A 22,161-nucleotide genomic window follows, 5' to 3' on the forward strand; every position below is an offset into this window, starting at 1 on the left:
CCGCTGTTCTGCCTGCAGTGGGGAAGGAGCGCGGTGGGCCTCAGGGTGTAGCTGCGGGCTCTTCTGGGAGCCTGCTTTCCTCCCCGCCCTTTCCCTGACGGCTCCTCCGGGCGAGATGGAGGCGTCCCCGTGCCGCCTCGATCCACCTGGGGCTCCGCGGCCGGTTTGGGTTTGGGTTACCCGGCGGCGGCCTTCTCCAACCCCAAACCCCTTTCGCCGCGGCGCTCAGCGGTGGGTACGGTGACGGGCCCGGGGCTCTCCTGCCGAGGGGCCCGGCCTGCCGGGCCCGGGGAGCACAGATGCCCAGGGACGCGGCCGCAGGTGCCGCTGTGATGTGGAAATCGCCCCCGGGGGGGAAGGGGGGCTGCAGGGACCGGGTAGGAGCGGAGGCCGTCTCCGTGGGAGGGGGCTGTGCTTTCCCTTTGTTCGGCTTCCTCTCTGGCTGTGGGAAGGGTCAGCCAGAAGCGTCGTTTTAGGGTGGAAAAATAAAACAATTGCTTTGTTGCCCCTGTTAGGATGATACTGAGGTCCTGGAGTGCTTATTGACCTTTAGGAAATTCATCATTAATTTATATTTACCAACTCAGGCTCCCTGTGGGAGGTATTCTGTGGGTAAAAGGGTTGGTTACTCAGTCCCTGCTTACACACTATTGAGTTCACAATTGGCTCCTTCATTTCTCTCTTGCTGCTGCTCTGTGGGGCACGTGGATGGCTATCTGTGTGAACATACCCCTAAAACATAGAGTGTATCAGCCCTGTATTCCTGCGTACTTTGCTGAAGTTTTTGTCCGTAGTTTGAATTGTAGTCTTGTCATCTCCTCCTTGACCGCTGCTTAGAGGAGTCTGGGTGCGTTCATTTAACATAAGATAGTTAAGATCACCTGCTTAAAAGTCTTATCCTTTTTGCTCAGTCCTTTTTGAACTTAATATTTTTCCAGCTTTTCTGTACCGTAATTGTATGTTCTCTGATCATCCACTATGATGGAACTGATTCATGTTCCTTTACAGTACTTTTTCTCATACTTACACTTTTCTGATAAAGCCCCTTGTCACTGAGCCTTTATTCCCTGCAACTTTATTCTTTTATTTCTCACTTGACTGTTCTCACCCTCTTTCAACCAACGTTCATACCCATGTTGTCTCCTGTTGGGGCAGTCACTTGCAAGGAGGTAGATGGAAACAAGTAAGAGGAAACAAGTAATGAAAACACTTTGACTGTGTAGTACTTACACTGTTGTGTGTGCCTGTGTCTGTTCTGCTGTTGCCCTGCTCTATAACCAGTCAGAGTGTATCACTGTACCCCACTGTAAAAACCCAATCCTTGACCCACAGAGTATTCAGCATGAAGTAGAAGAGCAAGAACAGAAAAGATAAGCAGTCAGCACGTCTCTAGGTTTTGTGATGGTCACAGCATGTTGGTAGTCTGATTGTTGCTCTTTTGTAGGTAGCTGAAGCAGAGTTTTAACTCAAATAGTAACCTCTACAAGGAAGTTGCTTCAAATCTAGTAGTTCCAAAGTACATAACCACGTAGCTCTATACAAAATTGTTTGTACAGCTGAGCAAGAAATGGAAGATGCCATGGCAGCAAGGGAATAAAGACTTCAGGAACAGTCTGTAAGCAGCAGCTCCTAAGATTGTTCCATGTTTTGTTTTTTTTTTAAAAAAAAAGTATTAAGCAACAGAGAAGGTTTGATTCTAGGGAGACCTGTCAATCACTACCAGTCTCAGCAGGCAGCAAAATCAACGTGAGCCTGCAGTATGCCCCTGTGTAACAGCACCCTGTTCTCAGGAGTGCAGCCAGATGGACGGGAACCGCCACCCATCTACTTGATCCCTGCAGGTTGAGGCATGCCTGAGTCTGTGTTCTGTCTGTGCTCAGCAGTACAGGAGGGTTGGTCAGCAGAGGGCCACTGAGGTAGGCAGAGTTAAAGCTCTCACCTCAGGGGGGGAGGCTGCCAAAGTGGGGTTCAGCCTGCCTGCAGTAAGGGCTTCAGGGGGAACGTGTGGGAAGGGTTCTGGGAGGAGGGTACCAGGCTCCTTGTGGTGACAGCTGGCATAACCTGAAACAAGACATGTCTGAATTGGATATAGGGAAACCTACTCTACCACACGTCAGATGCTGTGCAGATTGCCAAGGGAAGGTATGGCATCTTCTTCCTTGGAGGGTTTTAAGGTCTGGCTAGGTATTGCTTCCCCAAGCAACAAGACCTGGCTTTGCAGCTGATCCTTCTTGAGGAAGATGGGCTTGAGAGCCCGTGAGATTCCTACCTGCCTTGGCTGCCCAATAGTGCTCTCGCAAACCATTTTCTGCCTGAGAGTTAGAAGTTACTCATCTTTACCTAGATAGGCTGAAGTAGTCGGCCCAGGTGAATCTCATGAGTTCAATCCAATTACAGTGTCTTGCACCTGGGACTGGCAGCCCCTGCTATCAGTACAAGCCTAAAGTCTGTGGAGAGCAAAAGGATTGAGCATAGCCCAGACGAAAAGAACTTGAGGGTGTCCAGCAGTGTTCCCTTGAAGTTGAGTAGAGCTCAACTGCATCAAAAGAAGCAATGATCAGTAGATCAACGGGGGTGATCCTGCTCCTCCACTCTGTGCTGGTGAGACCTCACCTGCAGTACTGTGTCTTGATGTGGAGTCAGTACAGGAGAGATATGGATCTGTTGGAGGGTGTCTAGGAAAGGGTCATGAAAGTGGTCTAAGGAGTGGAACACCTCTCCTATGTGGACAGGCTGAAAGAGCTGGGGCTGTTCAGACTGGAAAAGAGAAGGCTTGGGGGGAACTGATAGTGGCTTTTAAGTGCATAAAGGGAGCTATAAGAAGGAATGGGACAGACTCTTTAGCAGATTCTGTTGTGATGTGACAAGGGCAAAAAGGTTTCAAAATAAAAAAGGGGAGATTTAAATTGGCTGTAAGGAAGAAGTTTTTTACTCTGGGGGTGGTGAGGTGCTGGAATGGATTGCCTAGAGAGGCGGTGGTTGCTGGCGATGCTCGAAGTCAGGCTGGAGGGGGATCTGAGTAACCTTCTAGGGAGCTGTATGTGTCCCTTTTTCATTGTAGGGGATTTGGGCTAGATGACCTTTGAGGGACCCTTCCAATTTAAATGATTCTATTAACTGCTTCTATTTATGAGTAAAGAGGAGTACGTAGCCCTGATGTCTGAAAGTTTTTTTTCTCTTTGCAAAGGTCTATGACAGTTGTGTTTATGGATTGGGAGAAAATAGCCACAAGCTTATGGTGATGCAATTAGTTTTTTACTTTTAGCCAAAGCGCGTGGCATGTTGTTTAATCAGGTGAATGAAGAAGGTCTTACTTATGAGCCCTTGGAAAGTGGAGGTAGGTGAAAAAATCGGCTTTGTTTTTGTATTGAATGTGAAGTTACATGGATACGTGTTCACAGAATTTTCCTGTTGCAGATTAGGGGTGTTTTTGTGCAGCAATTTCTTACAAGAGCTCAAAATATTGAAAAATAGTGTCAGGTTTAGTCAAAGAGGTATTTCTGTGTGGCACACTGTGTGTATAGTGTTGTTCTGATCAGGTAGGAAGAAGCACCATGATGATAAAGCAAATTAACCCAGAGGATACAAAATGCACCCTTCAGGAAGAGTCTGAAATTAGTTTCAAGGCAAAATACAATAGAATATAGCCCGTATATCAAAAGCTGCATGAAAAATGCACACGTGATTTGTTGCATATATTTTTTAAGCTTTTCTTCTCAAACATGATATAAAATCCTGCTAGCATGTTTAATGTTGTTAAAGTGCAAAGAGAATAAAGTATTGCTCTACTCCTGTTTTCCAGTGGCTTTGAAACGTATGCTGAATTTCAATGTTCCTCCTGTTAAAAACAGCACAGGGGAGCCGGTATGGAAGGTAAGGACTGCCTGAATGGGAATAGGAGAATTTTACGGTGTTAAAAAAAAAAAAGTTCAGATTATCAAATTTATACTAACTCATGTATGTTGTCTGTGTCCTTAACTTATACAGAATATTTTTTCCTGTGTGATACGAATACAGAGTTAAACATCAGAGTTGCTGAGAAAAAGACATTTGACATATTGGCTAGTTAAGTATGCTGTGACTGATTCTTTAGGCAGTATATTAATGAGCAACTAAAGAGGGTGTTTTTGAAATGTGCTTATACCTCATGTATGGCAGGAAATTGCATGATACCTTACAGGTGCACTCACAAAAAAAAGAAGCATGTGGAAAACGGAGAACTGTTGAGAGCCTTAAGTTTAGGACAAGTTGAGTTCAAGCTACCCTCGTTAACTTAAAAAAAGTAAATAACTTGTCACTTGTGAAAAATTAGTGCCACTTAAAAGCATATATTCTGTTTTCTCTTTTCATTAATGTCTTTTTCGCTCTGTGCTTCTCCCACTGTTTCCCCCCTCATGTAGTCAGAGAAATGCTGTATTTACAGTAACCAAGTTCTGACAGCGGATTCTTGTTTGACTTCCGTTTTTTTCAAAAGGAAATGATGATTTTTTTTCACTTTATCATAGAGTTACTTAGTGTTTTGGGTTTGTTTTTTTTTGGTATTTTGTTTTTTATTTTCCCCACAAATGGAAACCTAGAACAAAGTAATAAATTGGTACATGTTTATCACTCTTAAGGTTAGGAGAGTAGATCCTTAAGCTTAAACTCCTGTATCCACAGTTCATTGCTTAAAAAAAAAAATAAAAAATAAATGTGTATCTATTTCAGGTTCTCATTTATGACAGATTTGGCCAAGATATCATCTCACCTTTGCTATCAGTGAAAGAGCTGAGAGATATGGGGATCACTTTGCATCTGTAAGTACTTCTTTATAAGAGATTTTTTTTCTTCTTTAAATAGCTTTATCTAATATTTCCCTGAAATCGTGAACAAACAAAAAAAAAGAACTTATTCAATGAGTAACTACTAAAATAAGAATTACTCAGTGTTCAATAGGATTTCCTATTGTATAGAGGAGGCCTTTGCTCAGAAAAGTAATGAGAAATCTAGTAAAGATTTTTGAGAATGCCTGGATAAAACCCCATATCCTTTTATATATTTTAAAATTATTTTGGCACAAACCATTTACATGAGGCAGTGCATGATCTTTGCTTGTCTTTTTACACGCAGACTTTGTCTTCTGTCTGTGGTAAGGAGCTTTAAGTGTTATTTTAAAAGGTTTCTCACGTATGAAGTTCATGGATGCTGTATTTTTCCACAGAATCATCTCTTTAAGATTTCTGAAGCCTTTTCTTAGGCTTCAAATAAATTTCAGAGAACTCTGACACATTCAGCTGTCAAAAATTATATAGGTGCAATTTTGCTATTTTTTCATGTTTTGTTTGTGCTAAAATCTGACTAAACATAAGAACACGTTCTGGAACATTAGATTTGTATCTGTGTAAATAATTTAATTGGCATTTGTAATTTTATGTAAATAAAAAGAGGGATACAGTGGAGGTGGTGTTTTTATTTTCTTTTCAGGCTTTTGCACTCAGATCGGGATCCTATTCCAGATGTTCCTGCTGTGTACTTTGTAATGCCAACAGAAGAAAATATTGACAGAATGTGCCAGGTAACTTGCATATTTAATATTTAAGATGAGTGGACGCAGCAGTAGTAGTGTGTTTGAAGTAATCCTGCATTGATGTCAGCATGACTTCTGTATGCGTAGTTCTTGTGCACGTCTGTTTTTCTTGTATTTTATCTGTCAGCACGCCACTGCGTGTGAAATATTATCCAAAATTTTTACATGTAAAGCTGTTTCCCAGCAAGTAGAAGTGTAAATGTGTCTTCTGTCTGGGGAGTGAAAAGACAAGAGTCAGCAGGCACAGGCTGAAATACAGACAGTCGGTTTGACCAGGGACTGCATAGAGTCATCTTCCTTGGAGACATTCAAAACTTGACACAGTGGTGAGCCACCTCCTGTTTGACTGCCTTGAGGCAGGGACTGGACTCAGCTGTTTACTTTCTATGAGGAAAAACAGATGGAAGGTGGACATGGTTGTCATCGCTGGAAATATGTGGAATAGTAGCTGCTGTCTGGTATCTTAAATGTTATTTCCTCTTTTTTTTTTTTTTTTTTAGTTCTGTGTTAGATTCTATTAAGCTATGTAGTCAAAACACTTTCATGCAGGGCTGTATGTTGAGATGGCCAAGCACTTCAGAAAAATTGACTATGGATAATTGGAACATTGCATAGTAAAAGGTTGTGTATTTTTTAATAATTAATGTATATGTTAGTACTTATTCAGGCAAAAAGATTGTGGTTTGACTTTCTTTTAGGATCTTCGAAACCAGCTTTATGAATCTTATTATTTAAACTTTATTTCCGCCATTTCAAGAAGTAAACTGGAAGATATTGCCAATGCTGCCATAGGTGCTAATGCTGTAGCTCAAGTGGCTAAGGTAAGAAAATGCTCCAGTCTGTATTGTACAGGGTAGTAATGTTACAAGTATTGCAGTCTTACGTAACCGCTTCTGTGCCACAGACAGCTTTCCTGACTGAAATGTGAGCAAAGTAAAAGTTTAGTTAGGTTTGATGACAGGCATGGATTTACTTGGGGAAAAGTATCTGCAGCCATCTCATTAATCCAGCTTAGTGTTATATTTCATCTTAGTCCAAAGCCCAAGCGCTGCATGACTGTTGTACTGAAAGAGTGGAAATACAGTAGTTGCAGAATGTTTCTGATCTCACTAAATCTGTGTGTGCATCCAGTCTAAAAATAAGTAGCAACAAATCACTGGTGTTTCTGTACTTCACTCTGGACTGTTCTGACCATTCTTCCTTTATTTTTAGGTGTTTGATCAATATCTTAATTTTATTACTTTAGAAGATGATATGTTTGTACTGTGTAACCAAAACAAAGAGCTTGTTTCATATCGTGGTGAGTAAAATTTCTTTGTATAAAAGATAAAATGCTTTAAAGTTGAAGTTTACTTTTGAAGTTACAGTTTACACCTAACAATGATTTTTATTCTATTTTGATCTACTCAGACTTCAGGATAATCTGTCAGATGTATAGTTTAATATGATGAAGTAAGCAGTTCACACATCTTAGTTTAGGCATCTGTACTGCAAAGCTATTGTAATATTGAAAATAATTGTTTTCTTAAATGACGAATTTAGGAAACTAAAACTGCACCTCAGACAGGGTTTTTTGTATGTGTGACAGTATGGGAAAAAGTGTTTTCATTTACACTTGTAGGTAGGCACAGTGGGTGGCTGCTTTGTTATGGCACCACTGTTCAGTCATAGTCCTATATGCAGTTCTTAATTAAATATTTTGTTTTTTTTGTGAGTGGTCAGCTAGTGAGTTACTGTAGGAAATGCAAAGCAAGAAAGATAACTTCAATTGATAGAGTTTTAAGTATCATCTAAACAGTGACCAGTCAGTACCTGCTTTTCTTGGTCAAGACATGAAAACATGCATCCAAGCATATGGGAGTATGCCAGTAATGTGTTTAGGATCAGGGACCAGAGTAGCTCAGGGAAGAATCTGGAAAAAACATTACTGAAAATAAAAGGTGATGGCTTCTGCGACCATGTAGGCCCATTTACTTTTGTCCACTTCTTTGTCAAGTCTCTGGGTTGAAAGTGAAGTCAGTCTCATGAAAATGTTCTTGCTGTCTTATCACGTGGCTTCTGTTGGACCTGTTTGGAACCTACTCTAAAAATGGTGAGGATGCCCTGAGTCACTTACCTCTATAGGTGTTACTGCAGCAGCCTAAGTAGACAACACATGCTAGTTGTTGTCATCGTCATCCATATGATATTCCTCCCTTCTTTCACTTTTGTACTCCTCTGAGCCATGCAGTGTGCTAAACCAGAAGAGAGTAACTGTCACTCTACCTGCATTGCTATTGGCTCAGGTGGCTCACTAGTATATGGCGGGTTGTCTTGCTGCCCTTATTGTGGTTTCCCTCTTCTCTCTCTTATATCAAAACAAGTAACTTTGGAGTTGCAGAGTATTCCGTTCTTTCTGTTGACTCATTCAGTAAAAGATAGCAACTCATTTGTGGTACTTGCAAATCCAGTGCAAGGGAAGCAGAAGATGGCGTGCAAGTCAGAGGCAATACAGCACTTATATTAGCAGCAGCTCCTCATTATGTTACTGTAGTCACAACATCTACACAAGTGCTACACAATTATTCCTTTATTTGGCTGCACAGTGTACTCACTAGTGACCGGGTAAGATTCTTTTGTCCAGTATCCAAGGTCTTTCTTGCAAGCTGGATCCACTGTACTGAGTTTGGCCTCACACTGGGAACTTATTTCAGTGTCAGAGAATTAGGGTTGTTTTTTTTTGTTGAAAAATGGTCCTTTTTTTTTATTACTTTAAACTAAAACTGATTGTTAGCAATTTTAGCAGTAATTGTTTTGCATTGTGTTTGTGTGTATATATAAAGATTCTTGACCGTGCCTCATAAGATTTCTACCTGCTAACAGAATTTGAAATGACTGAAAATGTTTGCATCTGTCAGTTTGTGTGATTTGTTTTTTCTCTCTTGGGTTGCTGGAATTTGCCACTCAATATACAGTTTCACATTGTATTCAAACCAGTATAGAAGTGGACTATTTCTAAGCGCTGATGGAACAGAAATCTAATCTCCCATACAGAAGTAATTAGTTTTCCAGTAGAGCACTGAGCTGATCATCTGTCTGTGAGCTCGATCTGACCCAGGGAAGCAAAAGAAATGCATGGGCAATGAAGAAGTGAACTCTTTGTAGAGGGTAGCCCTAACAGAAAACTGCCACTTTGTAAATAGTTGAGTAATCTGCCAAGTCAGTATAAATCTGCTGGTGATGAAAGAGAGAGCATGGTAACATAGTTCAGTTACATAAAAGGTTTTCATAGCCAGAGTTCTGTTTTTCTATGACTGTAGAGGAAAGAGTAAATGGCTAATACTGCTATGAAGTGTATGTATGTGACATCCTGTTTGATGGTATTTGAATGCTTGTTAATTGGAAAAATGGTTTCCAATTAGATGGCCATTCCTGTTTCATAACGTGATTCTCTAAGAGGGATTTTTAATAATACAGAAATAATCTGAAAGGAGGCAGTGGGGAGAGGCTGTGGTATTGGGCTTTCCACGGTAACCAATAATCAGTTTATCTCAGACTTTAACTTTAAAAAAAAAAAAAGAAAGAAAGAAAAAGAAAAAAATGGGGAGGAAAAAATAGTAGAAGTGTATTTTATGATTTGATCTCTTCAGCTATAAAAGCTGTTGGCAGTTGACAGCCATTAGGTAAGAGGATCACTTTCAGTGTCAATGTGGCATGAACTTCTTTCTTTCACCCTGTATTTAACTCTTTTCCACATTGTTTCAGCCATTAACAGACCAGATATAACAGACACTGAAATGGAAACGATAATGGACACTATTGTTGATAGCCTCTTCTGTTTTTTTGTTACACTTGGTAAGTTTTCAAATTCTAGCATATTCTCCATTCCTTTTAGATGAGACTTATGTTCAGTGAGATGCGGAAATTTTGTAATTTTTGTATAGCCAAATTAAGGTTATCTGTCATACCCCTGCTTCTGCCTTAATGGTTTGCTGAGTGGATTATTGATCTTCATAGAATTATTTCTGTACATCACTGCCAAAGAAAATAAAGGGTATGCCATGTGAGACATGATATATTTAGTCTTACCGATGGGTAAGGAATACTGAAGGTTGTGGGAAGGTCAGCAATGCTAGGAGTTTGGATTTTTAAGCTCAAAAAAAGGAGAAAAACATCACACAACCCTTGAAGGGTTTAATTGAAATACTTCTTGGAATAGGAAGATAAACTTTATTTATTCGCATTACTGAGAATTATGTTGTTGCTTAACCTATACATTTTTTATGGTGATGTCATCTACTTAAGTTCTCACTGTGATCAGTGGATCTGAAGTGGTATTCCTGTAAGAGAGTGTGGGATCTCTCTGGAGCAGTCTTGTGGGATTTAAATTGTCATGTTTATACAAAAGAATTATTTCATATTTATAGGTGAGATATGGAGCTAATGATTTTTAAACCTGAAATTCCATGGAAAATGTGCTTTTGAAAATGACATTTCCTGTATCAAGATGTGACTGATACATTATTTTGTGTTTCTTGCTATATTACTTATTATTGCATTTAAGTGAATTCTGACCTTATGAAACTAAGTTTTAATGCTTCCCTATTAGAGTTTGTTTAACCAATACATGATGTGCTAGCTGTCTTTCTAGAATGTGCTTTTTCATAAATTCATGCATGAGAGTTAGTTTTGTTAAACGTATTGCATTGGTAACGTGTTGCTATGGAGTATTTTTTGATTCTGATTTAAAGACTGTGAGAGAAAAATTTGGCATAAGGAGTGTCTCCTTGAGAATTTTATTTTCAAACTATTACTAAAAAATTGTTTTCTGCAAAGTATACTGACTTATAGTCTTAAAACTGTAATACAAGTGGAAGTCGATCTGTCTTTTAGGAGCTATTCCTATAATCAGATGCTCAAGAGGAACTGCAGCTGAAATGGTGGCAGTGGTAAGAAATTATTTTACTAAAAGAGTATTGCTGTTGTAAATTTTTTCTTAACAGCTTGTTTGCTTTTTTCATCGCTGCATAGAGATCCAGTGGCATTGTCTCCTGTTCTTAGTGAGGAAAATAAAACTGGAAGGACATATACCAGCCTTCCATTATGATTTTAATTCCATGGAACTCATATGTAGAGATTGTAATGTTATGAAATAAGCTGATGAGAAACTTAAATCTGAAGGATTATTTGTACTTTGGAATTATTGTAGGTTTTCTGACAGGCATTAAAATTAGAACCATGAACCTATAAATAAATTCTATAAAAAAGTTCCCGTCTGGCCTGAGTTTTCCTGTGTCTATATAGGAATTTCTTTGTCTTATTGAGACACCCTATAGGTGCAAGACATTTTTATTATATTAAAGTAATCTTGATTGTCAAATAGGAATTAAATTACCAAATTAAATTAGAACTAAAAATTGCTACAGCAGTGTCTTCACTAGGGGTCACTGTGCTTCATTCTGTATTCCTCATAGCTTTCTTCATCACTGAAGCCTTAACACTGGTTAAACCCAAGCATTCAGTCTGCATGTGTTCATATCAGGGATGTTATTCATTTTATAAGATGCTTTACTACAGCAATATCTGACAGCACAATTTGCTGCTTCTGTTCTGGTTCTCTGTGGGTGTTGGTATTTTTTATTCACACATTTAGAGAGAGGATGCTAATTATCTAAGGGGAAGTTTGCTGGATATGAAGTAATATCTTCTGTAGACTCTTGGGTCTGGGTATAAAAACTGGAGGGAGAAAAAACAGGGAAGAGAGTTCTTGGGCCAGATCTAATGTGAAGTTGACCATAAATGTTTTAGCTATAGGAAGTTTGAAGTGCAAAACCAGCATGATCTTTAAATGTTGAAGAAATAAATAGGTTAAGAAATCATTGGTTCATTAAATACTGTTTTGTATTTTTCTCCATGCAGAAATTAGATAAAAAGCTCAGAGAGAATCTAAGAGATGCCAGAAACAGTCTTTTTACAGGTGACACACTTGGAGCTGGCCAGTTCAGGTAAGGTGTTAGTAATAACTGTATGTTTTTATTGTTTATATTTCAGTTGTTTGTAAGATCTCACTAGGGTAAGTCACCACTATATGGTGAAAACTACAAGGATTAGGTTCAAATTGTATACTAAAGTAGTTGTACTCCAAAGTAAGACTGCATATCTCTTAGTATAATTGGGTTGAATCTTACATGACTGAGACAGCGAGACAGAAATTATTTAATGAAGCAGACAGTTTTGTTTGCCCTTTCATCGTAGTCACATTGCAGTGCCGTTATTTGCAGCTGCATTTCTGAACATTTGTTAATCAACTTGTAGGTCTTTAAAAAGAAGGAAATACCCACTTTCTCGCTTCTGAGCAGTTACCAGTTGTAATTATGTCAGCTGATTTCTATATCTACCAGAGGAGAACTGCACAAGCAAGTTGGATGATTAGACAGTTGAGAGCTGTCATTCATTTGAATCCTTTGGGGGGGGAAGGAGGGTTAAGAAAAGACATTGCAGGTGCTTCCATGTGTCTGAAATTTGTTTTTAGTTGCCTCTCCAACATCCCTTTGCCTCCAGCTAGTTGAATACTTCACTGACTGCCTTACAAAAGTGCATTACAGTAGTTTACACTGTACTAAAAAAGGTGAGGAGACCCATTATGAAAACTGTAGCTGAAGGCAGAGCTTATGGTCTCCTAACTGGAAACAAAAATACCCAGTTTATTTTTTTATAATGTGGATATTACAGATTCTTATCTCATTCTGTGCAGAGCTTTGATTTAAAAAAAAAAAAAAAACAATAAAAAACAAAAAAACACGTAGATTGTGGGACAAAATGAAATGGGATTGAAAGCCGTTAGGAGAGAGAGCATAGCTATGAAATTAGTTCCTTTATCTTTATGGGAACTTTATTGTTATGGGAATTGTAACCAGTGAACTTTCTTCAGGAGGGTGGCGTGCTTTCCTGTTAGGATAGCATTATTACCCTCAGAGAAATCAAGCTGGAACATACAGGAATTATGGGAACCTCTAACAGCTAAATGGTGGCTGATCTTGAGTTTGCTTTCCCAAATGACACAGGCTCTTGAGATTGTGTGTCTGCATGTAAATACTTATCCAGAGCATGGAATTGTCTGTCCAAATAATGTAGCCGTCACATTTACTGTAAGTTTTATATTTGCTAGGGACATCGTTACACTAGTTGTTTTTCTCTCTCCACTGTTAATTTTTATATGGCCATAACCCAAGATATTTTGGTGTTGGTTTTTTTTTCCTCATAAAATTGTGTTAATGATGCAGTTACAGCAGTGCATCTCAGAAAGTAATATTTTTTTCTTTACAGACTTCATATACAAGCAAAGAGTTAAAATGAAATAAGAGAGTTGAGGGGCAGATTTTATGTTTGAGGTACATAATAAGATTAAGGTCAAATGTGACCCACTCAGGTTCTTACAATATTAAACGCTTGTTTGAAACTCAGATGTGTATCCACACAAGGAAGTATGTATTAGTTAATAGTTAAAAAGCTAGTTATTCTTTGGTGTTCTGACGTCTGCTTAGTATTTTTTCACTTGGTGCAAAATACTGGCAGTGGTCAGCCCCAGAAGCTTTGAGGAAGGCTGGTGGAATTCTTTAGTAGGAAGTTAGGCTTTTAACTTAAAATGCAATGTAGAAGGCGGCTGATATCGCTCAGGATGTTACTGGGATGTTCTGAACATATTTAAAGAAGTACTAATGAAGTGTCATCTTTTCAGCTTCCAAAGGCCCCTATTAGTCCTTGTTGACAGAAACATAGATTTAGCAACTCCTCTCCACCATACTTGGACATACCAAGCTTTAGTGCATGATGTTCTGGTAAGAATAAATCTGATTTTGTTACCAAAAATATTTTTTCACTTAGCTTGTTATTAAACTTAATACCAGATTCTCTCTTAACCCAAAATCTGTTTTACTTCTTTTATTTGAAAGTAGGTGGAAGGTTGGAGGATTGTTTGAGAAGGTTTCTTTAGCAGTAACTTCTAAAGTTGTCAAAAATTTGAAATCTTGATTTTATTAGAAAATACATAACTCAGCAGTCCTAGATTATTCCTCAGTAGTTCATAATCACTTTTTAACTGCAAATTCTCTACATTCAGTTTGTTTTTGAAAAATATTTGTAAAAAGTTTTAAAACTGATTTAAGTATTAGCTTGAATTTCCAAAAACGTGTCTGTTTTACTCCACAGCATGTTGTGGATGCTCAGTATAGACGTGCCAAATGGTACATAACCCTACTGTGAGAAACCTAAAATGGATCTATTTTTTTAATAACAAAGGTGATTTTTAAGCCCATTCCTCTCGTTTATTTTATAAAACCAGTAGTGATGAGGTACTTGAACGAAAGCAAATACTGCCTACTTGGGTTTGTGCATTTCATACATATTTAAGTTGTTAATAATACAAAAAAATGGGTAAGAATAATTACATTTTTGGATTGTACAGTTAGTCATGCAAATCATTCTGCTATATAGCCATGAGGAATAATTTGTGTTTATTATTGAGGCTGTTAGAGGAAGATGTAAAATATACACATACACCTATGTACATATAGTAACTTGTTTGTATGTGCCTTTAAATTCTGTTTTATATACTTCATGTCTTGTGAGCAGTCCCTTCCTATTAACCTAAAGGATGGGATTTTTTTCTTCAAGTGAACGTTTTTTGCCATTCTGTAGGACAAGCTCATATCAAAAAAGGTGGTTTGTGCTGTTTTTCTCCAATATCTGTGGAACACTGAAGACTTTTAAATAAAAATATTGCATTTCTACTGTTTGCTTTTGAGAATCAGTGGAAGACTCAGGAATTGCTATTGCATAAAGTCAACACGTTTCTGCTCATTGGCTGCAAGCTGTTGAAGAGCAAATGCTCAGTGGCTGGCTAGTAAATACCTGCCACCTCCATGTGCCTCCTCATCAGCTGCTAGCTAGAGGAAGTTGTCTGGTGACCTGAGGAATGCACTGGGGTAGGACCTTGGTCCATCAAGAGGTCAGAAGTATTAAAGATGTAGTGAAAACTGAGTGCTTACAAATATGGAGAGGTACTGGAATAACATGACAAGAATGGTTTGAGAGTCATTGAATGTTTATCTGTTCAACATAAGTTTCTGGAAGAACTTGTTAAATATTGCGTGTTGCTTGTCTTTTTTGACTGAGTTGACAGGATAATGTATTTCTTTAATAAAATTATAATCAAGTGGCCTGTGATTCCATGTCAAGGACAAAACAAAAATTTAATTTCAAAACCAGTCGAGTTACTGCCACTGAAGGCAATCATGTAAAATTCTTCACTGATGGAGCATAATATTTTATTAAATGACCATGGTAGCCTCTCAGAAGGCCATGAATTGTAACTGAGAGTGTTACCAGGATGTTAATTATGTACATTTTACTTTCATGTTTGAAGCTCTTGGTTAAAATATCCCAGGAGTTCTGTGAGGTATTGAACTAAATGCTAACCGAGCCACAAAGTGGAGTTCTGTGTCCTTTGAGATGATAATGGTGGTGTTTCTACACATAAACAGATGTGTGTGCAGAGATCCACATTTCGGACTAAAATACCCTTCGGGAGTGGTTACAGAAAAGTGGGAGGCACAGATAGAAGGCTTTTTAAAGACAGAATGTGGAGGTCAAATGAGGAGGACTGGAATCGATAAGAATCGTTTTGGTAAAACTTGTAAATGCCAAACCTAACATGGAAACTTGGGTCACTGGTGAGTTAAATTGAGCCAAAATATAGATCTCCATTAAAAATTACAGCTGAGTTTTCAATTAAATGATTAATGATTATTTTTCCTTTAACTTTGTAGTGAACAAATGTACATTAAAAGTAGTCTAGTTTTACTGAAACCTTAAGCATGCTGTCTAACATGAGGTTTCTGCCCATTGGCTGCACGTGTTTTCTTTGGGAAGTGACATGGTTTTTCTTCTGTTCTGGCCTGGATGGCTTGAAATGAAATTCTGAATGTGTGAGCTGTGCCAACTGATAACTAGAAACATTTTTAAATGGTTTTTATTTGGCAGTTGCATTTACAATGAGAATAACAAGTTTTATTTCTGGAAAAAATACGTATTTTAAAAAATTCTTGACACTTCCAATGAAGTCAGTGTGCTCCTTTAGTCATTATTTCACAAGAAGAGATCACCTGTGAAATTGCAAATGTACTTCAGAGGGGTTAGAATAAAGTTGATATGTGGGGTTCTGGCTCATCTCTGTGTTGAAAATCAGGGGTTATGCTGCAGAAAGCACAGAGATGTCATTGGCAAAAGTAATGGAGAAAAGGAACAAAAGGCATGCAGGCAAGTAAGCAGTGATAACATTGTATGTGAACATAACTCTGTCATCTACCTGAAGGATGTAGATTCTAGATCTGCACATCTGCGTAGTAGAGAAGAATGTATGAAGAAGATTCATCTAAATAGTCCTCCCAGTAGGTACTGCTGACTAGATATTGTTGTGAGCTTCCTCGCAACTCTGTTAAATTTGCTCTAATTGTTTAAGTGGAATTCAACCTTAGAAATTTTTTCTGTCTACAACGCAAACGTTCCATTACTTTAAGGTTTTGACCTGAGTACTTAGAGCTTAGTTATTACCAAATAACCCATTTTCTATATGGGAAACAGTATTCCTGTCGCTTTATTTTAAGAAGATTTCTTGCTGGCTTTGATAGTTTTTCAGTAGTGCAATTAATTTTGGAGATCTTGCATTGCAGTCATTATTACCAGCAAACTGTTCACTGTCATCTTGGGAAATTTTAATTTAAAGCTGTGTTAGTAGCTTTTCCTCTAAAAAAAATTCTTGAAGATAATTGTCTGAATATAAAAGACTGATTAAATGATTAGAAACTGTCAAATATTTACGTAATGTTCCTTTTCTTTTTCCCTTAGGATTTCCATTTGAATAGAGTTAACTTGGAAGAATCAACAGGAACGGAAGGTACTCCAGCAGGTGCTAGACCTAAGAAAAAAAATAAGAAATCCTATGATTTAACTGCATCTGATAAATTTTGGCAGAAGCATAAGGGCAGGTAAGCTGTATTAGGTACAGAAGTGATGTGATGTTTGCTTGATCAGATCTTTTGGTAGGATTTCCTTGGGTTTGTTTGACATGTGATGACATGACTAAATACTACAGATGAGGCTTACAGATTGGAGTTGTGTTGTGGGTTTCAGTTTTTTTTACTTTTTGTAATAGACTTAGCTATTTAAATCTAATTTTACCTGTACAAATATTAGGATTAGAGTACAGACATAACTGTCCTTAGTTAGGAAGCGCAAAAAGAAAAATGAATGTATGCAGTCTTTACTCTTACTCAGATAACAAATATCTTTACAAAGTTCTGCGTGCCTATAAGATTATTGCTTTTAAAGAAAGAATGTGATTGATATGGCTTGTCCTATTTGTTTCGTTAAGCTTTAAATTTTAAAGGGAGAATTCTCTACATGTAAAATTACTTCCTTTAGTGAATTTTAAGATAAACAAAAATAATGAGGTGAATATAAATTCTTAGTGTTCTTTCATATTGTTGTAATTCTATTTTTAAGTTTCTTTGGAAGGATTTTTTTTTTAATGGAAGGATCATTGTCCATATTCATTCCATCATTCATTGTATCTGCTTTTTGTTACAGAGCACAAAACTGTTTATCAGAATAGGTGTATATAGTTACTGCTTTCAGTAATTGCTTAGAAAGTTAAACATAAAACATCATTATTTTCACATATTTGGTAATATTAATGTATTGGTATTTCTGAAATATGTTTTCATCATCACCTTGATTATACAATGTTCTTGAAATGATTTGTGGATCTCAACTAAGCCTAATGCAGAGTATTACATTAGTCCTTTTCCAGAGGTAGCTGAATCCGTTCAACAAGAACTGGAATCCTACAGAGCCCAAGAAGATGAAGTAAAAAGACTAAAAAGTATAATGGTATGCCTGACCTCATGTTTTTCATTTGAAGACTAATGGGACTTACGCATTTGCTCAGCCTGCTCTGCCAGCCGACAACCAAAAATGTCAGTGCATGCTGAGTTTTAGGTGTAATGTGAACTTAGATGTAGGACTAGGGATGCCATAATTCATTAAAAGCTTCAGCTGCTTGCATGTATTGGCATTAAATTTATGTAATTTCCTTAATTGTAAAACAATCCGGACATTAATATCACTATGAGAAAATTAGTTCAAATGCACTGACTGTATTTCTGTGTATCGTCTTCATAATCATGATTGTTTTCATTTTTCTTTACAAACTGTTGTGCAAAAACCAGGGCATAGAAGGGGAGGATGAAGGAGCAATAAGCATGCTTTCTGACAATACAGCTAAGCTTACGTCAGCTGTCAGGTAAGTAGTCAATATCGCATAATTTTTTAATTGGTTGGGAACTATTTTTAATTCTTTCTGTCACTTCATTCTTAATATCCTTTTAAACAAATATATTTTTTAAAAAGACTATTCAGCTCACTAGTGAAACATAGATGCTGCGTTATTCTGATTCAAGCCAGCACATCCTTCACAAGGTCTTCTGCATGCTGCTTCAACAGCATGTGTTTGATAGTGCTCTAAACATGGAATCATAGAATGGCCTGGGTTGAAAAGGACCTCAAAGATCGTCTGGTTTCAACCCCCCTGCCACAGGCTCTTGAAATGTTTCATCAGCAGCACTGCTGAATAACAAAAGTGCTTCATAGATTTGCTTGCATTTTTTCACCACAAAAGCATCAACTATCTCTGCATTCCTTCCTTAAAAGGAAGTTAAAGAAGTCCACTTCCCAAAGCAACTCCTTGCTTTGTACAGTGAAACTGATTAGATTTTGTGTAATGTAGTTAACTGTAACATCTCTTGGCAAAATTATAGTTTGTTCTTAAGAACACTGTATGGGAAGCTTACTTTCCTGCTCTTGAATACCTAACTTTTTGAATGACACTAAAAATCTGAGAGTTAGACTTGTTTCCTAATTCTGAATCTGTTTTTCATTCCATTAGTTAGTGTATTATTTGATAATTCTTTGATTCTTTGACATTATTTGATATTCTTTTGCAGTTATTTGACAGATATTGAAACTTTAATCTGTATCAAAAATGAAGTAAATGTTGATTATGTAAGCCATAATTTCAATATATTATTTGTTTAGGTAAGAAGGACAAATATCTGTTGTTGATCATGAGCTTTCGGTCGGAATACTAAATTGTCCATGTTGTTTGTATTTTTTTTATTAATCAAGATAAAAAGTGTGTGTGGATTACTTTGCTCTATTTGGGATTCATTAGATGTGTATTTTGAAACATTTTAGTTAAACTGTACTGTATTCTGTAGTTTTTCTGTAGCAAGTATATACAATTCAAATAATTGCTGCAACTCAGCAGATTAGTTTGTATTTAATCTTTTCAGCTCTCTTCCAGAACTTCTGGAAAAGAAGAGGCTCATTGATCTGCATACGAATGTTGCAACAGCTGTTTTGGAGCATATAAAGGTAAGATGGCTCTCTGAGTTCAGCTTTGTATGAGTTAGTGTTCCTTACCTGGAGAAAAATACTTGAGCAAGTGAAGTGAGATTAAAAAAAAAGTGAGCTTTCTCAACTGTATTATCCTTTTCATAAATATAACATTACGTAGTGTTTAAGGGTAAGGAGGAATGAACTTTGCATATCTATGTGTGAGAAGTAAGATAAATACCCTTTTCTTTGTTCTGGAATTTACTACTCTACTCTTGTTTTGTTTTTTACTATGATGGCCATAACCATTATTGGGCTAAATTCTTTCTAAATTAAGTTTATGACAAAAGTGTTTTGTTTGTTTATGGGATGTGTCATGGCCAGTTATGACTGAAATCTTAGCACTAATGTTATGTTCATTATGTGCTTTATGCACTTGTCAAAAGAGTACTGTTTACTGTTGACCAAATGAAAGTGATATCCAGAGATGTGGCAGTAATGATGAAAGTTACCAAACTGGTCTTTTCAGCAGGGTCTGTGTTAAATGTGTCTTCTGTGTTATTTGTGCTCTTAGGAAAGATGTTTCTTCACTTTTGTGTTTGCTGCTCTTGCAGATAGTTTTGGTATCAGGTAAAGACCTCAGTTATTACTCGGGTAATCTTGAAGATACATCTACTTCCGTAGTAGACCAAGAGAAATTATAGGTGAGACTTTAAGAAACAATGCATTTCTGTTCTAGAAAGTGATTCAAGCACCAAGTGTCGTTGGAAAGTAGTTTAGAAAATTCTACTCCATGCTGTTTAAAAGTGATAGAATGCAACATGTTCTGAAGACTACTTCAGCATTCTTCATGTGTGTTAGGTGCATCCTCAGTTATTACTGCTGCTGAACTTTTTCTTAACCAAGCTCTATAAACGAATTCGTTCTGAATTTTAAGATATAGAACAAAATACAGAATAGTTTTAAGCTGGAAGGCACCTACAAAAATTGAATCCAACTATCAGACTAAATTAGAACTGATCCAAACTTAAAGCATACCATTAAAAGCATTATCCAAACGCCTCTTAAACATGGACTATCAGGGGGCATCAACCAACTTTTCAAGAGGTCTGTTCCAGAGTCTGATGGCCCACTCAGTAAGTTCTTCCTAGTGTCTCGTCTGAACTTGGTTGAACATGGTTTTGAGCCATGTCCAGGCATCCTGTCTCCGGGGAGAAAAGCCGAGCGCCTTCTTCCCTCTCTCCTTTTCCTCCTCAGGAAGTTGTAGAGGGCAATAAGCTTGGAGAAAAGGAGGCTGATCTTAATAAACCCAGTGGTTTGACAGAAATGATAGGCCTACACCAGTACTTATATGATACGAATTTTTAGGACAGAGGCCAGATTTCAGAGCAGCATGTGGAATAGAAATAACAGTAGTTCTGATGAACAGTGTCGTCTTGGCAAAAGGCTGAATTGAGATGTATTTGTTCATTCTTGATTAGGTGTCACTGAGACACTTTCCTGTCATCTTGAGGTGTCTTTCTGCAGCAGCTCTCTGCTAGCCTTTGTCTCCCTTCTCTGATAGGCGCCTGCTACTGGAGAGCTCCCAGGGAGCAGGGATCAATTTATCCATAAATGATTCTTAATTCTCATTCTGCAGAGTGCTCTGGCTCTGTACTTTTTGTTACAGAGCTGTGGAAGATTGTGAGACAAATAAGCATGTAATTTCTTCAGTACATTGATTATGTGTGTTTCTATCATTGTTTCTTTGTTTTAGAAAGGATCACTTCCTTCTCCAAACACTTAGGAACTAACTAAACTCAGGCTAGTGCAGAAACAAGTTTTATTATTTTTTTCTACTGGAACTTACCTACACAGAAGCTTTTTCACTAAATAAATTCCTCCCAGTTGCTTTGTGCTGTCTTTTTTCTCCCCTTTTCTGTCATCACTCTCTGGTATGACAAAAAAATATCCACTCAAGGTGGGCAGGTTTAAAGTGCAGGATGGCATGTTACTGCATGCATTTCTCAGAAATATTTTCACCACAAAAATACATAATCTTAGCCAGTACTTTTTAAAGAAAGTCTCATGATACTTTGAAACAGTAGTACAGTGTGTTTTATGTGAGGTTAAAAGAGAAACCAGATTAGGATAAGAGGAAGATATGTTTTTGGGCACATGTACGGGTCAGGAGGATCTAGTGAGACACTACACTTGTTTTCAGGTTATTTTCACTTTCTCATTGATCTGGAAACACTTCAGACTCTAAAACAGATTCTCTGCATTGTCAGTTATGGTTTTTACTGCAGTAAATATGAGTGTTTTTATTCTTGGAGGTGTGAGAATCAGTGCAAAGAATGCTATGAGACCTGCTCTAGTTAGTCTAAGTGAGTTTAATTTCTCTTACAGTCATATTTTAGTTAGTCTAAGTGAGTTTAATTTCTCTTACAGTCATATTTTAGTGCTTAGTTTACATCTTCTTTCCATGTGGTCTTGGATAATTTTTTAAGACACAGCCAGAGGAAACTAGAAATGAATCACATGCTCAAGGGTCCTGGCAGTTTTCTGGCGTATCTAAATGTTTAGTGAAATGATGGAAAGAATACATCACTTTTTTCACTAAGTGAACCATGGACTATTTATTGTCAGCACTTGCAACAAATGCGTCTTTGTGCATTGATTCTTCTCTGAAGAAGCTGGTAACTGAACGGTTGTGCCCAACAGCTCATTTAAGCTCAAATCAGGCTTTCTCTGGCTGCTGTACTTAAAAGGTAAAGTGATTAGTCCTAGTCAGAATATCTTCCATGTTTTTCATTATTTCCTTCTGAGCCCTGTTATCAATAAGCCTGATGACATCCATCACACTTCAGTTACCTGGCTAGACTCACTCATTCCATTGACTTCTGTGGGGCTGTTATTTCAGGTTGTTTTCTGTCAGTGTCTTTGAGAAATTCCTTCCAGTAAGTTAAAATATGATTTTTTTCTTTTTCTGCATATTCTCTCTCTCCCTCTCTCTAAAAGGAAGTATCTCAGTAAAGAGGATAGGATAACCTAATAAAATTTGTACAAAAATGACCTTCTAGGATGTTTCAGTTAATCCTGCTTTTCCCCTTTTCTGCCTTAAAATGAAGGAATATTATGCTTGTTTTGGAGTCCAGTGCTCAGGTGGAGATTTTGGTGCATTT

General features: G+C 37.6%; 1 protein-coding gene across 2 annotated transcripts in view; it reads left to right on the top strand.

Moving 5' to 3' along the window:
- SCFD1 (sec1 family domain containing 1) overlaps positions 1-22,161 on the top strand; it is a 45,083-nt gene that overhangs the window by 175 nt on the left and 22,747 nt on the right. The window contains exons 1-14 of one of the 2 annotated variants that reach the window (XM_031593758.2): positions 2,414-2,601; positions 3,803-3,873; positions 4,708-4,796; positions 5,464-5,554; positions 6,265-6,387; positions 6,779-6,866; positions 9,311-9,400; positions 10,439-10,494; positions 11,465-11,550; positions 13,284-13,383; positions 16,451-16,590; positions 17,404-17,494; positions 17,833-17,906; positions 18,955-19,036. In XM_031593758.2, the coding sequence (XP_031449618.1) occupies positions 3,817-3,873; positions 4,708-4,796; positions 5,464-5,554; positions 6,265-6,387; positions 6,779-6,866; positions 9,311-9,400; positions 10,439-10,494; positions 11,465-11,550; positions 13,284-13,383; positions 16,451-16,590; positions 17,404-17,494; positions 17,833-17,906; positions 18,955-19,036 (1,167 nt within the window). In that variant the 5' untranslated portion in view covers positions 2,414-2,601; positions 3,803-3,816. Of the gene's footprint in view, positions 1-2,413; positions 2,602-3,802; positions 3,874-4,707; positions 4,797-5,463; positions 5,555-6,264; positions 6,388-6,778; positions 6,867-9,310; positions 9,401-10,438; positions 10,495-11,464; positions 11,551-13,283; positions 13,384-16,450; positions 16,591-17,403; positions 17,495-17,832; positions 17,907-18,954; positions 19,037-22,161 lie in introns of those variants that run through there. The other variant, XM_031593757.2, reaches the window with a different exon arrangement.

This window comes from Phasianus colchicus, chromosome 5 (genome assembly GCF_987193195.1).
Source record: "Phasianus colchicus chromosome 5, bPhaCol1.hap1.1, whole genome shotgun sequence".
Classification (NCBI taxonomy): domain Eukaryota; kingdom Metazoa; phylum Chordata; class Aves; order Galliformes; family Phasianidae; genus Phasianus; species Phasianus colchicus.